Consider the following 14601-nt stretch of genomic DNA (forward strand, 5'->3'; position numbering starts at 1 on the left):
GTTCGGCAGTTTTTTTTCGCTAATTGGAAAATCAACGAATCACGAGGGAAGAAAAGACATACCGCGGACGAAGCATTTTGGGATGAATTTGCATTCGCCGAACGCACACACTGGAGCGAGCTGAAGCAACGTCATGGCCGTTGTCTTTCGCCGGCAGAAGCATAAATTTAAGCTAATTAGGGATTACATTCATAAGCGGACGTTTATGACCATGTGAACACTAATCGGGTTGAACTTTCGAGTTGGGTTGTGTTAAGAGCGGTCGTATCTCAAAAACGTTCCCGAATTCGAATTGAGTTAAAGTTAAATGGAAAGGTTTATTGAAAATTGAACATTTTTACGTTAATCATTCAATTAAATGTGTTTATGATGAGTAAATAATAATTATATTTTTTTTCGAACAACAAACGATGTTCACCACGAGAGTACAATCCTGTGCCAAAAAGGAAATTGCCTAAGAATATTATTAAATTAAGAGCGGCGTGAACGTTGACGATGCTCATCACCATCATCATCATAATCATAGGCACGCCTAGCTATTTTGTTATTCTTAATCTAAACCACTTGGCCGCGGTTTGGTTATTCATCCTCCCTATCGTTTTATGCTTTGATGCTTTTTTTGGGGAAGGTTTTATTTGAGGCAAAAGAAAAAGGAAAACAATTCCTCTTCTTTCCTTGCTTTTTTTGCTAGGCATTTTTCCTACCTTCACCTCGGCAATGGTTATGCAAATTAGTGCGGGAGCAATTATGTATGCAAATTGCGGTTTCATAATACGCTTATGTTTATCCGTTCCACTTTTCTCGAACCCTCATATCCATGGGACCAAACCCAAGCGTGTTCCATAAAGGAGACAAAAGCAAAAAAAAAAGAGACGTTTAAAGTCAATTGTGTTGAGGCATAAAATAGAATTTTTCAGCTTGGAAAATGGTTTTCACTTCCAACAAAGTTCTTCTCACGGTTGGGTTGGAATTTTTCGCTGTTGCCCTTTCGAGGAGGAGAGTATGGGCTAATGGCTTTTGCTATCAAAATGTTGTGATAGCGCTCAGTAGCAGACAAACATTCAATTTGCCTCTGGTTTTTGGGTCGATAATTTGGAGTGGATCTTTCACCGTCAAGCTACACATTTATGATGGTTGCGTGTAAATCAATCAAACTTTCAAACATCTTAACGTACCGGTGAGACATTACCACGAAATACGGAAATCTACCGGTGTGGAAAGAGTGATTTGCATAATTATGGTGTTCGCTTGTCGGTCACCTGACGCGGTGAATGAAAGCTTGCAAAATATTATTAAGAAGAAGATAAAAAAAATATATCAATTTTCCTTGTCCAGGACGAAGAACTTGGACGAAAACTTTCTACCAAATATACCCTTACCTTCAGCATCCTGCTTATCTATATCTCCCAGGGGCAATACACACTTACCAACAGTATGTTTGAGGAAAAGTAAATTTCCTTCCGCCATCCGGCCCGGTAGCATAATAATCTTACACGCCACATCCCATCAAGATGTGATTTTGTGCTTTTAAAGAGCTTTCAAGTGGGACGAATCTTTGAGCCCGGCGAAACAAAGCGAACTGCTGATGAAATAACGACGCAATGGTTTGGAGTTTTGTACTCCGTGGACCGGTGTTGTAAGGAGAAAGCACAGTTACTGTACCAAACAAAAAGTTTATCTTTCAGTAACGACCGCTACATTATCCAGCTGGATGGAAACTCTTGCTGCCGCTGCCAGGATAATCTTTATGCCGGTGTAAGCATTTTCGTGGAGCTCTAAAATGTTGCTTTGTGTAATGGTTCTTACCGAAAGCTAACAGATGCAACAATGGGTGTATAGACTTTGATGATGCCTTTTATTGCACTTTTTGGATGCAGTGGGAAGAGATGCATTTGGCTTTGATGTACTCGCCTTAAGATATAAGAGTATAAATAAAGTTACCTCAGTCAAAGGAAATGTAATCAGGGATGATTCAACTATTACGTAACGCGAAAGTTGAGAATTTTTAACCACCTACCTCCCTTTCGTAACAAAATGTAACGCCGGATCTTCCCTCTTGTTAGTTCGAAAGATGAAGCTGGCCGCTTATCAAAGCGAAATATTTTTTATAGCAGATGTATCCTTAGGCCATGATTTCTGTATTTTGGAAATATTTAACAAACTTTTTATAAATTTCTATTGGAAAATTCTTTTAGATATCAAATAATAAAGCAAAATGTGTGTGTAATTTTCAAGAAATCGTTCGTTTAACATTACGGAATATAAAATCACAAATCTTTTTAAGATTCAAGACTGAAGACTGTTCTTCAACAAAACAATTCAATGATTTCTTTCGAAACAATGTCGCACTAACTGCAAGATCCGCAATTTCCTCATCATCGTTTTATGGCCGATTTGGCACTCAATTGGGAACCAATATTGCACGACATCCGATTAATTTCCTGTTCTTTAGCAGGGTCATGCGGGACAAACCCAACCGAGAAAGAAAAACAAATTGACCCAGAAATTAAACCCAAACTCCTTCACCTACATCCGGTTTCTGGAGCAAAATAATCAATTGTACGCAACTCTACCGTCCCAGAGTGATGCAACCACCCCATTCATGCACAACAATCTATTTATTCGGACGGAGATGGGAAAAATATTAATCAATAAATTTGACCACAATTTTCTGCACCTTCTTTCGAGGGTGCCCTGTTTCTGTGTCGGATGGTACTGGTGCTCGGTTTTCGTATCGAATTTCCCAGTGTCCAATTGGTGGGAGTCCCTGGTATGCGATGTTTCGGTAACAATGGATTTGTTTTCTCGTTGTTCTTATACCTCCGAGGAAATGGTTTTCTCGAGCGAATTTCATCACCGATGCGGGTACACAACGTACGCTGGTGGTATTATTAGAATAGCCCAACGAAATACGCTTGTTTGTGGTATTCGGAATGGTCTAGCAAAAAACATCAAAACACGCATACTTAATTTCCGCCATTGTTTCCTTTTGTGTACTTTGCTGCTCAATTGAGGACACAAATCTGGTTTCTTTATTTAACGGCTGATTGACTACATGGCTGTGTTGCGGTAGCAAATCCTATTAATCTTCTGTGGGAAAATTGTGAATCAATGAACTGTGTTCGAGTGATTTTGTGCGTTGTAAAAATGCCATTCTAATGCTGTTGAGCGTTAAAAAGCGATTGATTTGTTGAGGATTTTTTAATAAAAGAATTCATTAATGCTTTCTTACGTAAGAGAAATTAAAGAAATAAATTTTAATTAATTAATTTGCTAATTTGGCTAAGTATGTCGATGAAAAAACAAAAATTTGAAAAAAATTAACAAAATAGTGGTTGAAAATAGTGATAAAATTTTCATATAACGATATAATATATACATATTCTTCAGAGTTTCGTTTATTGATGATGCAAGCTTAAATTTTTTTCATTTTTAATTCTGATTTATTTTATATACTCTTTTTTTCTCGGTTAGAACGGCCTGGCCGTATCAAGACTTATTCTCCCACGTTGCCGGTGCTGTTTATCACATACACCACCGGGACTAAATACTCATATTCTAAGTGATAAAATTGAATAGAATAAGCCAGTAATAGCATGTATAACCAAGTATGCACATAAAATAAATATAAATACATCTTTTTATTTGATCCCAAAAGAAACAGTGTGTATTTGTAGAGTTTTTAACGATGATTTACGATGATATAAAAAATGCAATTGAAGTTCTTTTTTTTAAATTGAACACCAATGTTGTTTCCAAATTTAGGAAGAAATAGAAATAAATGAAAGTGTGCGATTATTTTGGTTTCGGTGCGATTTAATGTAACAATTTGAAGATGAGTTTGCTGCTGATGGTTCCAATTATTTATTATCTATTTACTTATAAATTAATATTCTAAACCGTAGTCGCAAGACTTATTATAGTTTTAGTATCGAAATTTACATCCTCGTTAGTGTGAAGGATGCTTTATTGCAGTTGTTATTGCAACTGAATTGATGAATTGATTGGTGAAGTTTTTGTTTCTGTGTTCGTAAATGTAATTTTTACGCAAATTAAGTTTCATTAAACACTTCCATTCACTCAACATACAATGTTCTAAATTTAAAATGTTCTAGCTACATGTGTAGTTTACACGTCAAAGTGTTCGTTCGGAAACAAAAGCCATCTTATTGGCCTTTGGTGAGCAAATAAAAACTAATGTTTTCCGTGCATTTGCAAAGTGCTGGTTTAGAACCATGAAATTTTACCTTCCAAGCAGATCAACGGCAACGGTTTTCCCTGTCGAGTTGGTAATGGTGTGGGTGAAAATTGTACCACATGTACCACCGACACACATTCATTGAACCCCGTTCATCAACATACTGCATTTTGTTGCACCGAAAACCACATTCCACCTCCAACGCAAAACCACACGCGTTGTTACCGGTGGTTGAGAAAACTCTCCCTCTCTCTCTTTGATTTCCATCCCCCGGATGGGTTTGGGTGTGATGGAACATTTTCCTTAACACATCTGCTCACCCATGCATCATATGTGCTTTCGGTGTACGTTCGGGAAAATTTGCACCTCGGAAAGAGTAAACCGTCCACATTTGGCATGCATTTTTGGCGCAGAAATGGGTTTTGTAACTCAGGTAAGCATACCAGGCAGCATACACAGAATGCATCCCGATGATGGACATTCGGAGGAGGAACCGGTCTACTTGAATAAGATCGTTACGATGACCAGGCGGACACGTGTGCACACGAGCAAGATAATGTTTTCCTAACAGACTTATAAACATGTCAAATATTTCTTCACATACCAGTTGACTGCTTTGCGCACGTACAACCTAGGATGGCCTTACTACATCGTCCACCGATGGAAAATGGTGCAACGTTGCAATAATACCAACACCCTGTCTGCCATCTGTGTCTGCCTAACGAAACATGAACAAATCAGAAAAGTAGCGGTAGTTATGCAGCCCAACGACAAGATGCAACTCAACGTACACAGGGACACAGGACTGTCGGACATTTGCTAAATACATTTCACAGAAAGTATGATGATGGTTGAATTGGGTTGAAAATGCATCCAACATTAAACCTGAGGCTTAAGTTGTCCGTACCCGTCCATACTCGGTGGTGGTGGTGGTGGTGGTGGTGGAAAATCGACAGGAACAAAGACGCGCCATCTAGGCGCTTTTGTCCTTCTTCGTCCCTTTCACCGTTGCACTTTGCCGTAATTGCATTGTGTGCTGGTCGTTCGTCCTGTTTTGCTTGGGCGCAAGCTTCCCCCTTTCCCCAATTGGCATGAGTCGGCCCCCGGCTACCGGCAGGATGGATGTCGCAGTGATTTGACAAAAGGAGATCCTACCCTACACCATCCCAACCGCCCTAGTGGTACAACCCCTCGAACGAAACAAACGGTTGTCAGTCAGGTGGGAGCAAAGTTTGTGCAAATTACTGAAACAATGGAAGTAATTGGAATGCTGTTTGCGTTTGTACATGCTCGGTTGTGTTGCAATGATGGGGATTATTTACGTAATTTTTAACACCGTACACCGTTGGTTGGTTGGGGTTTTCCCGTTTGCGAAGGTGAAGGGGAAGCCGAAGCAAGGAACCTTTCGAACCGCAATTGTTGTCTTTTGAGCTCAAATTGGTTGGAACTATGACATAATGAAATGGGCATTATTTGAAACTGGTATTTAGTATTTGTGTGAGCTATTTCAGCTATGTATTTACTTATTAGCATTGCAGTGGCGGTTCTATCATCGAGTTATAGATATGGATAATTTAAAAAAAATCTTTGAAAGTTTTCTAATTTTATAACTTGTTTTATAATATATGTACTTGCCTAACAAAAAGCCCCTAAATTTTATTTATTTCAAAATACATTGAATTTTTTTACTTTAATATAAAAAAATGTATTTCATCTTCATCGTTTCAATAGAACCATTTTTATTTCACAAATACAAAACAGCTATATCATTTATTTGCAAGGTTAAAAAAAAGGTTAACGAAAAATCACGACATTGCCCAAAAACAATCAAACACATTTCAGACTATTGTCAAATTTGCACATACATTTCAGGCAAATCGTGCGTAAAACCCGGCGGTGCTCCTACCCTACACACTGCTGATAGAAAAAAAAGGGTTTCAATTTGATTGCCATCCGTCCGAAAGGACACTAAGAGCAAAAGTTGTTTATGGGAAGTTCAACCAAACCCATTTGTGCTGGGTTGACCGGCACGACCGGGAGTTGTCTTTCTGCCCTATACTCTCCCCTTGTTTTCTTCTCCTTTCCTCCCCATCACACTTCCTGTTACCTTAGCACACCAGTCAAAGGATGACGGTAAAGGAATTAATCTGCTATAAAATTCATATCCGTAAACATTACCCAACCTCTCCGGGGCCAGCCGAAGGGGTTCCAGTTCCGGTCCAGTTTTGGGTTTAGTGAGTTTTTTTCTTTCTTGCTTGCCTGGCTATCTTTTGATGAGCTCCATTCCAACGCTAGTGCCACATGGAAAGATAATTTAATATTTTTATTTGCTTCCTCTAGGCACCCCAGAAAAAAGGGTACCACCGGCCGCCCCCTGTTTTATGGTGGTTCAATAAACTGTGGACATTCGCTCTATCGTATTCGGATTGGGTTGGGCATAGACGACAGATCGGTAACCGTTAACCCAAGTTTTCCCAAAACTGCCCAACATTCTGGCTGAAGGAGCAACAGTGGGTGAGAAAATGGGGCTCAAGAAAGGCCGGAAAACTGATGGAATGTTTGGGAATATTTGTGTTCTACACTTATGTCCATTTCCGTCTCGGGATGATCCTTGACTGGTGGTGAAGTTGTCCTAACGGCAAAACCTCTCTGCCTCTAATTCCCGGAAGGAAGTAAACAACAGCAACAACAACAACAAAAAACTCCGTTGTCATGCAATTTTATGACGGCCTGGACGTGTTTCGGTTGTGTACGAACGGTATTCCAACCGGATCGGATGTGAGTCCCCATCCTCTGACTCGAAGGACCAATAAACCCATGCTCTATGCTGTTGGATTTACACCGACAACCTACAGGGGGATCATAATGGGGAGGGAGTTTTTCTATACACACGTACCAGAGGTAAGATCCGCGCATCGGCACGAGATTGCCCAAGACGTGGACACCGGGTTCAGCTCTAAATCCTTCCCCTTGATGGTCATTGTCTCGACGAAAAAGAAGCATACCGTGTTGGTGTGTTTTTGTTGCCGTTGGAGAATACCTGGTGAATAATTTATTCTTCTCGTTCTGTGAATGTTGTTGTTATTTTGTGTAGAATCGAGCCTGTATCGAGGGTTGTGGCTCACATGCAAGTTCTCCCCGTTACGGTGCAGGCAAAGCGCAACAAGAGCGCCAACGAAACTGGTCCTTCCAAGCGTAGAATTGCTGAATTGCCGGGGCAGAAAATCAATTTATTATTGATGAAAGCCGTACCGGACGGATGGGATGGAGCCATTTTCTTCTGGGTAAAATTCTTCTTGTCGAATGTCCTCATTCGTGCTCAAATCTCTTGTTGGCGTTCGGTCGTCGGCTGCTCTAGACGGTATGACGCGACCATGAAGAAGCATATAAAAACCTTTTGGGCATGGTATATTTTTCTTCCTTTCTTTCGCACTCACACGTTCGCTGTGGCCTTTGTTTACCGGGGGACCGCTTTCTGTCGAACGGTGTGCCTTCTCGATTATATGGTTCAGTGGCCGCTTTTCGTAAACCTCGTTCGCCTTCGCTTGTAAGACTTTTCTTACCTTGTACGGACACGAATGCCCGAAACATTGAATGCCATCAGCGTAGCAAATAAAAGCACAGAGTTCACCTTGCCACACACAAACACAGGTGGAAACGCGCGAAAACGGATCCTTTGGCCCCGTACAGCGCATGAGCGGGAATAATAAAAATACATATTTTATTTAGGCACGCGATTACTTATTTACAAATTTATACTGTTCATCAGAGAGAAGGGATGCCGTCCCGTAACGGGTCGTGGGTTCTGTGTTTTGTTGCTTTGCGCTTACTACGAAACGGCAAAAATATGTCGTTACTGGCGCCGATTTGAAGTGAAGCAGCGTACATTTCCGCCCCTGAACACGCGCACGTCACGCTCCGTCACCCGTCCAAGTCCAGTGTTGATGGAGAACAATCGCTTCCGGTTGGTTTGATGTGCATGTTGCAATAGTTCCGTTTTTATGTGGGCCTCCCACAGATAGATAAAACGGAATCAAAGATTGCGCTTACATTGAGTGAAGAAGAATCGTAATGCACACAACTTTACTTCCCCGGCCATAGGACACAACACTACACACATGGAAATTGTACCATTAAGTATTCATTTAGCCGCGTACGAATCGGAAGGTACGAACAGTGCATACATCACCATGTCGGAATGTGCCGCTCCAGAAGTCATTTTGCCGGTGAAATGGGGCACAAAACCAGCAACAACAGGAAGAAAAAAGCGCAAAACTGCTTTCATCCGTTTTTACGAAGCAAATGGGAGTCATAAAGAGTGAATGATTGAAGTGGATTTGAATGTTGGCTTTGGCATGGCATAAAGGTATGCCATATTTCCTATTTTCCCAGGCAGAGCCATTCATTTTGGATGATTTCTTCATTTGTTTTACCACTTTGTTTGGGAAGGTAATATATCTGATTAGTTTCGAAATGCATGCGCTTCATCATAATAGTAAAGTTCTTCCGTGGTACAAAATCCAAAATACCTTCTTCCGTGTGTGCAGTTTGAATAACATTTTAATCTGATAAGCTTTCGATTGAAAGGCGGCTTTGTTTTCCGAACCTCCACCGGGAATGTTCGCTCGCTAATTCTTGGAGGTGTGCCAAGCGGTTTACCCCTGATGCTGTTAGACACATCACAACAACCATATCGAATCCTGAATATTGATGTGCTGATGAAGAGCGAAACATGAGGCATCGCAGCCCCATTTCCAAACAAGCAGAAGGTCAAACTGAGGGCACGGACATTTGCAGTGTGCATTGAAAACATTCAGATCTCATTGTTTAAAGCTTTTGTGCTGCAGCAATCATGCCGGCGATGTGATATCAATAGCCTTTTATTCAGATTCACCCAAAACCCTGCACGGTCGTAAAGAGCCCGATGCTGTGGCAATGTGATTATTTTGAGCATGAAACCATGAGTGTGGCAATTATACTGACATCAAACTTTCTGACAAACTTCGCGGAAATTAAGCGGTAGCGGTGTGTCTGTGTGTTTGTGTTTGAGAGGTGATCTTTCATTTCATCTCATGCGCCGTAACCACATCCAGTCGACGCGGGAACATCGCATCACAGACGATTCGATTTTAATGATGACGAATCGAGCACTGAGTGACATTTAAATGTCATTCTGTGGGTGAAATTTGATTTCTCCTCCGTTGTGTTCAATGTTGTACTCATCAACCACCACCATTGCCGGGAGATGTGAGAAAGAAGAAAGAACTAACGATCGCGCGCTGGTCGATGAAGAATTTCCTCCATCAACGCGCAACCGAAAATGGGGATTGGGTTTTAAATTTCACGAAGGTCTCAAATTGAGCCTAGAATAAAATGGATAATTAGAATCGGCTGTCAGTTTTATAACTAGCAACCTTGGTTTGGGGCTTTAGCTGTGGGAAAGTAGCAGCCAAGGGGGTGCTGTTGCTGCTCATAATCAAAGGCTAATCGATGTGCGTTCGTTAAGGGTTAAGAAAAAGTGTCCAATTTCGCTCGAAGGTTCGTTTGCACAGATGGAGTAATCGGAGGACCTACTGCGCGATGATGACAATTAGTGTTTTAGTGAAAGGATTTCTAACACACTTTTTTCTTGGGGTGAGTTTCTCAAAATGTGCTGCATAACATCTTTCCGAAAAGCTTTAAATAGAATTAATGGAGTTGAGAATTTTTGATGAAATTTAATTAAAAGGGATATTTTTGTTTTATCAGACTTTTCTTGTATAAAATAAAATGTGAAAATACTAATTAATACATTGGAGAAATTAATAATTTACGATATGAATAATGAAACTTACAGTAATACAGTGATGACGAACAAATTGATATTGTAACTCTCGAAGTTTTTCGTCGTTGAAGATATGTGCTCTAAGCAATAGAAATATAATTATTTTGTGACTGAACCTTCTTACCAAGCCTTTTTGTTAGCTAAAAATTATTCACTTAAAATGTAACATTTGTATTCATATTCCATATTCCACTAAACACATGTTTTATATATGTTTTTACTTTACATTCCGTGAACTAATTGAACTCTTCGCGGTAATGAAACTACAATTACTCTACATGACATTTTTACCGCTTCCAATACCCAATTATGTTGAAGTATTCTTGAACAATTTGCACTGTATTATCGTCGGAATAATAGAAGCCAAAGCTCGTATTCTCGGCGGACCATCCTTTACCCATCCAATCAATTAGTGATTAGAAAAGTTTTTCGTTAGCGAAAGTTTTGTTACCCTTTGTCCTCATTTCCGTTTCCGCAAAGGGACGCCATGCAGCAAATAAGATTCGTTACCACACCGAGACGATGGGAATCAAATTCAGATCCAAATCTATCCACCGTCACCGTGAGGGATTAAGCAGTGCTTTTGACTCAAGTTTTCCGATTGGATGATAACGGCGCTACAGTAGAAGTGGGAGAGTGGGAAAGAGTTTTTCCAAAAGCTAAATCACGAACGCCGCAAAAGAAAGAGGAAAATCATAAGCAGGTCACGGTCACAAGGGATGCGTTAGGTGTCAGGCACAGATCGCTTATTTTGGCTGTTTCTCTTTTTCCTGCGTGTCCTCCTGTGTAGCCACCGGAAACGACGATGAGTAGGCAAAACTTTTGCTCCACTTTATGTCGATTAATTGTGAATGAGTTAGAACATTCCCCGGACCGTTAGTTGCGTCTGGCTGGGAGGCGTAATTTTGCTGTAAGCTCCTTCTTTCTGTTCCAGTCTCAGAGGATTTACCGTGCGCTAAACTGGTCGAATGTATTTCTCATTATCTAGCCCGATCCGTTTTGTTGGATCGTTGCGATTCAAGTCTTGAGAAATTAAATTCCCTTAGAGGAAGATCTTTCGCACATGAAAAGACGTGTAATGCACTTCAGAACCAAGGTTCTTCGAATGTCTGCTGAAATGGTGACGAGAGATTTCTCGTGTACCACTTGAACGGGGGTTGCGTTTCTGGCAAATCTTGACTATCGCGCTGAAGTTCGCCTTGTTCCTGGGAAAGTGGTCTTAAATTTATGACGACCACGGAGGGGCATAAATTTTGCAGGCGTATCCACACAAATAAAGAGGAGTTCCGTGCTGCCCATCCGTCTTTTCTCCGGTTGGCAGTGGAACTGCATCTAGAATTATGGAACGCTGGAAAAAGCAGGTCGAGCAGATGCAATTTAGCTCTTCAATTTGGACTGCACCGCTGAAGGTGTTCTCTACCGCATTTTCAAGCCGCATGCCTTAATTATACTCTTGAAATCCCGCTCGCAAACGACCGAGCGACCGGTCGAAGGAGGCGCGCACAAGAGTGGCCCTTCAATGGGGTTGGCTTTTATTTCGAGCAGTGAAGCAACGCACCGTACCTTGGCAATGGATCGTCGGTACAATGATGGAATCGGGCTGCGCTTTTCATTTCATCAATTTCCCCACAGCCATACCGTTGGACGTGGAACGGCTTGAGAGAAGATTGCGGAGGCACATCGTTCCATCTAAAGCGCAATGATGGACGCGCTCTCGCCATTGGGGAAGAAATAATATTTTAATGAATACGTTAAAGCACTGCTTTAGTAACTTGATTACGGGAGCTTCAATTATTCATCGGATGCCAAACGTGCGATGACGTGCCTTGTTGTTGGGAGTCAAGATGATTTGGTCGTGCGTACTGTTACAGGAGAATCTTATTTATAAATCGAGCTCAAGAGTTCATCGGAATTTGCTTTTCAGTGAAGCTGCAAGGCGTGACTATTTAAATATTCCATTTCGTCTTGGATGCTGTTTGTTCGAGGGTATTTGAAATTGATATCATTTTTGATTGTTACTTGAGCTTTTCCAAATATTTGTCAGAATTCTTATTAAAAGTGTTTTTTTCTATTTCATTATTTTGTAGTTCAAAAACAGACAGTTGAAAATTCATTACTATTTTAGTTTTGAACTTTTTTTATTTTGTAGTATAATAATTTCTCACAATTCTGGCCTATTTGTTCGGTAGAAAAAAATGACTTAACAGAATTGTTCATTCCAACGATATTTTAACACCAACTACAAACGAAATCTTTATTTCGTAAAGAAAATGTACATATACTTAACACACCAAATACTAATTGATGTTCTAACACGTTCCATCTTTGCCTTTTAATTACAGAGAAATGCAAAAACCCATTAGGCATGGAATCGTTCGCGATTAATGACTCACAAATAACGGCTAGCTCGGCACACGACATTGGCAACGTAGGGCCACAGCATGCCAGGTAAGTGTTCCAGCACCAAAGGATCAACCCCATCCTAGGGTCGTCCCTTGGGAGGAGAGAGAGGGGAAAGCCTCCCTGGCAGAACGATACAAGATTCTTTCATTAAGTCTGCGGCCAAAAAGGTCGCTCAAGCGCAACAAAACAAAAAAAAAAGCACATACACATACATGGTTGAGGGTTAAGAAAAACTTTTCTTCTGAATGTTTTTTTCTTTCGGTTTTGGGGAAGGAAAATTTATCCTTTTTTTCTCTTAGATCCAACCATTTTCCTGCAGCGTATGTACACTGTTTATGTGTGCTTCCGTTCTTTCGTTGTTTAATCTTCACGGGATCACTTTTCCACACTCCATGTGTGTGTGTGTGTCTGTGTGGCTCTACACATTCGATCTTTGGGGATGGAAGAAAGATTTCCTTTTTTTTTTGCTTTTCGATGCCTCTGTGTGATTACGCTGAACGGTGGAATGGAAAAGGCAGTCACCATTCGTCTGTCTTTCAGCGGGAAGCATTCGTGCAGCGTGCGGAGTGAACAATAATGGGCCAACCGAAAGGATATGCCAGCAACAAATGGCTGTTGTGTTGTTTTGTGCTGCCTTCTACCGGTGGTGATGTGTGGTGTGCATGTACCGTGTACAACGTGTGCTATACACACATACACGCATCCGTGGCCGCTTACAGACGGGTAAGGCAGGATAACAAATCTACATTATCCTCATCAGGGATAACAAATTGCTCTCATTTAAAATGAAAAATCACTATTTGTATTTTCTTTTCTTGGGACCTGCCACCAACAGAGACACTGGGTAGTTCCATACACCGAGCATGGGAAGCCGCTTGTTTGGCTTCCCAGATGCATGTTCCGTGGCACCCATCCAAGGTACAAGAGAAGGTTTGATCACAAACAGGCATGCAGGCACACAGGCACGTAGGCAGGAAGAAAGGAAAGACAATGCTGAAGAAAATTCCACTCTCCATCCAATGCACTGCAGTGCCATTTCAATGCTTTTCCACGAGGAACCATTCTTATCCGTTTGCCCGTCTGAAACATAGGCTTCCAGTACCGACGTACGATCCATCTCCACTATGACTCTCTTGAACGTACATACTATACCTTCGTTCATTTCTGCACAATGGGAGAAAATTATTTTTCATTTTCAAACCACGTTACGGATGGAATAGAGGGTGGGCCATCCTTTCTTAGCCATCCCTTCCGCCATCGCATTGTTTTCAGGTGAACAACGAATAGCTTCAGGTGCAGAAAATCTGCAAATGGATCACGAGTTTGCTCTTTCTTTTTCTGGCCATTCTTAGCTCATGATTCTGATGCACGGAAGGAAAATGATTATGTTGCCCAATTTTGTGATATGCACTAGCGTAGGTGCAGAGTTGAAGGGTGACGGAAACCGTGACTTGGAAGATGACAACAGGATTAACACGGAATCGTTGACGCTGTCGTCGTCGTCATCGTCGTCGTCGGTTTGGCTGTTGCACTTTCAGGTGCAATGAATGAATCGTTTTCGTTTACCTTTTAGCTTCCCAACGTCGTTGGGCTGTTCATTTAGCAGCTGTTGTTTTCTTGTACGGATCCTATCATTTTGGGTTTTCTTTTGTGAAACCAAATGAATAGACAAATGATATTCTAATAACACGTTTTTATTACTTTTTTCAATTATTTGATACTTGGGATGTATGATTATTACACATTTGTTGATATTATTTGATGAAGTAGGTTTTTAATTAGTTTACTAAACGGTTCTTTTAAAATTTGTAAAGAGTTTTGTGTTAGTCAGGACTTTTATTTTCATGTACAGTCCTTTAGAACACATTTTTATGAGAAACAAAAAGCTTTGTAAACTGACAAGAAAAGCTTACGTTTAAGTCATAGTTGGTCAGTTGGATGTTCGACATAGAAGTTCGACTCTGGAAGCTTAGGTCTTCGTGCATGTCTGGTAAACGCAATAAAGCATAAAAAAGTTCTAGCTCTAATATATAACTCATCAGCATACGAAAGCGCGTTTATTATCCTTGTAGCGGTTTACTTGAAATTTGCTCCATACATTCTATACATCGTTTTTTTCAACTTGTTGAATCATGAAGAATCATGAGCATTTAAAAATAATTTTTTAATATTTTTA

At 40.7% G+C, this 14601-nt stretch overlaps 1 protein-coding gene across 2 annotated transcripts in view; it reads left to right on the plus strand.

Annotated features, from left to right (window-relative positions):
• The window catches only part of LOC125766309 (discoidin domain-containing receptor tyrosine kinase B), a 230635-nt gene that overhangs the window by 102190 nt on the left and 113844 nt on the right, over window positions 1–14601 (plus strand). For both annotated transcript variants that reach the window (XM_049432129.1, XM_049432128.1), the window contains exon 3: window positions 12365–12470. In XM_049432129.1, coding sequence (XP_049288086.1) covers window positions 12365–12470 — 106 coding nt within the window. The remainder of the gene's footprint in view (window positions 1–12364; window positions 12471–14601) is intronic.

The sequence above is a fragment of the Anopheles funestus genome, chromosome 2RL (assembly GCF_943734845.2).
Source record: "Anopheles funestus chromosome 2RL, idAnoFuneDA-416_04, whole genome shotgun sequence".
In the NCBI taxonomy this organism is placed as follows: Eukaryota; Metazoa; Arthropoda; class Insecta; order Diptera; family Culicidae; genus Anopheles; species Anopheles funestus.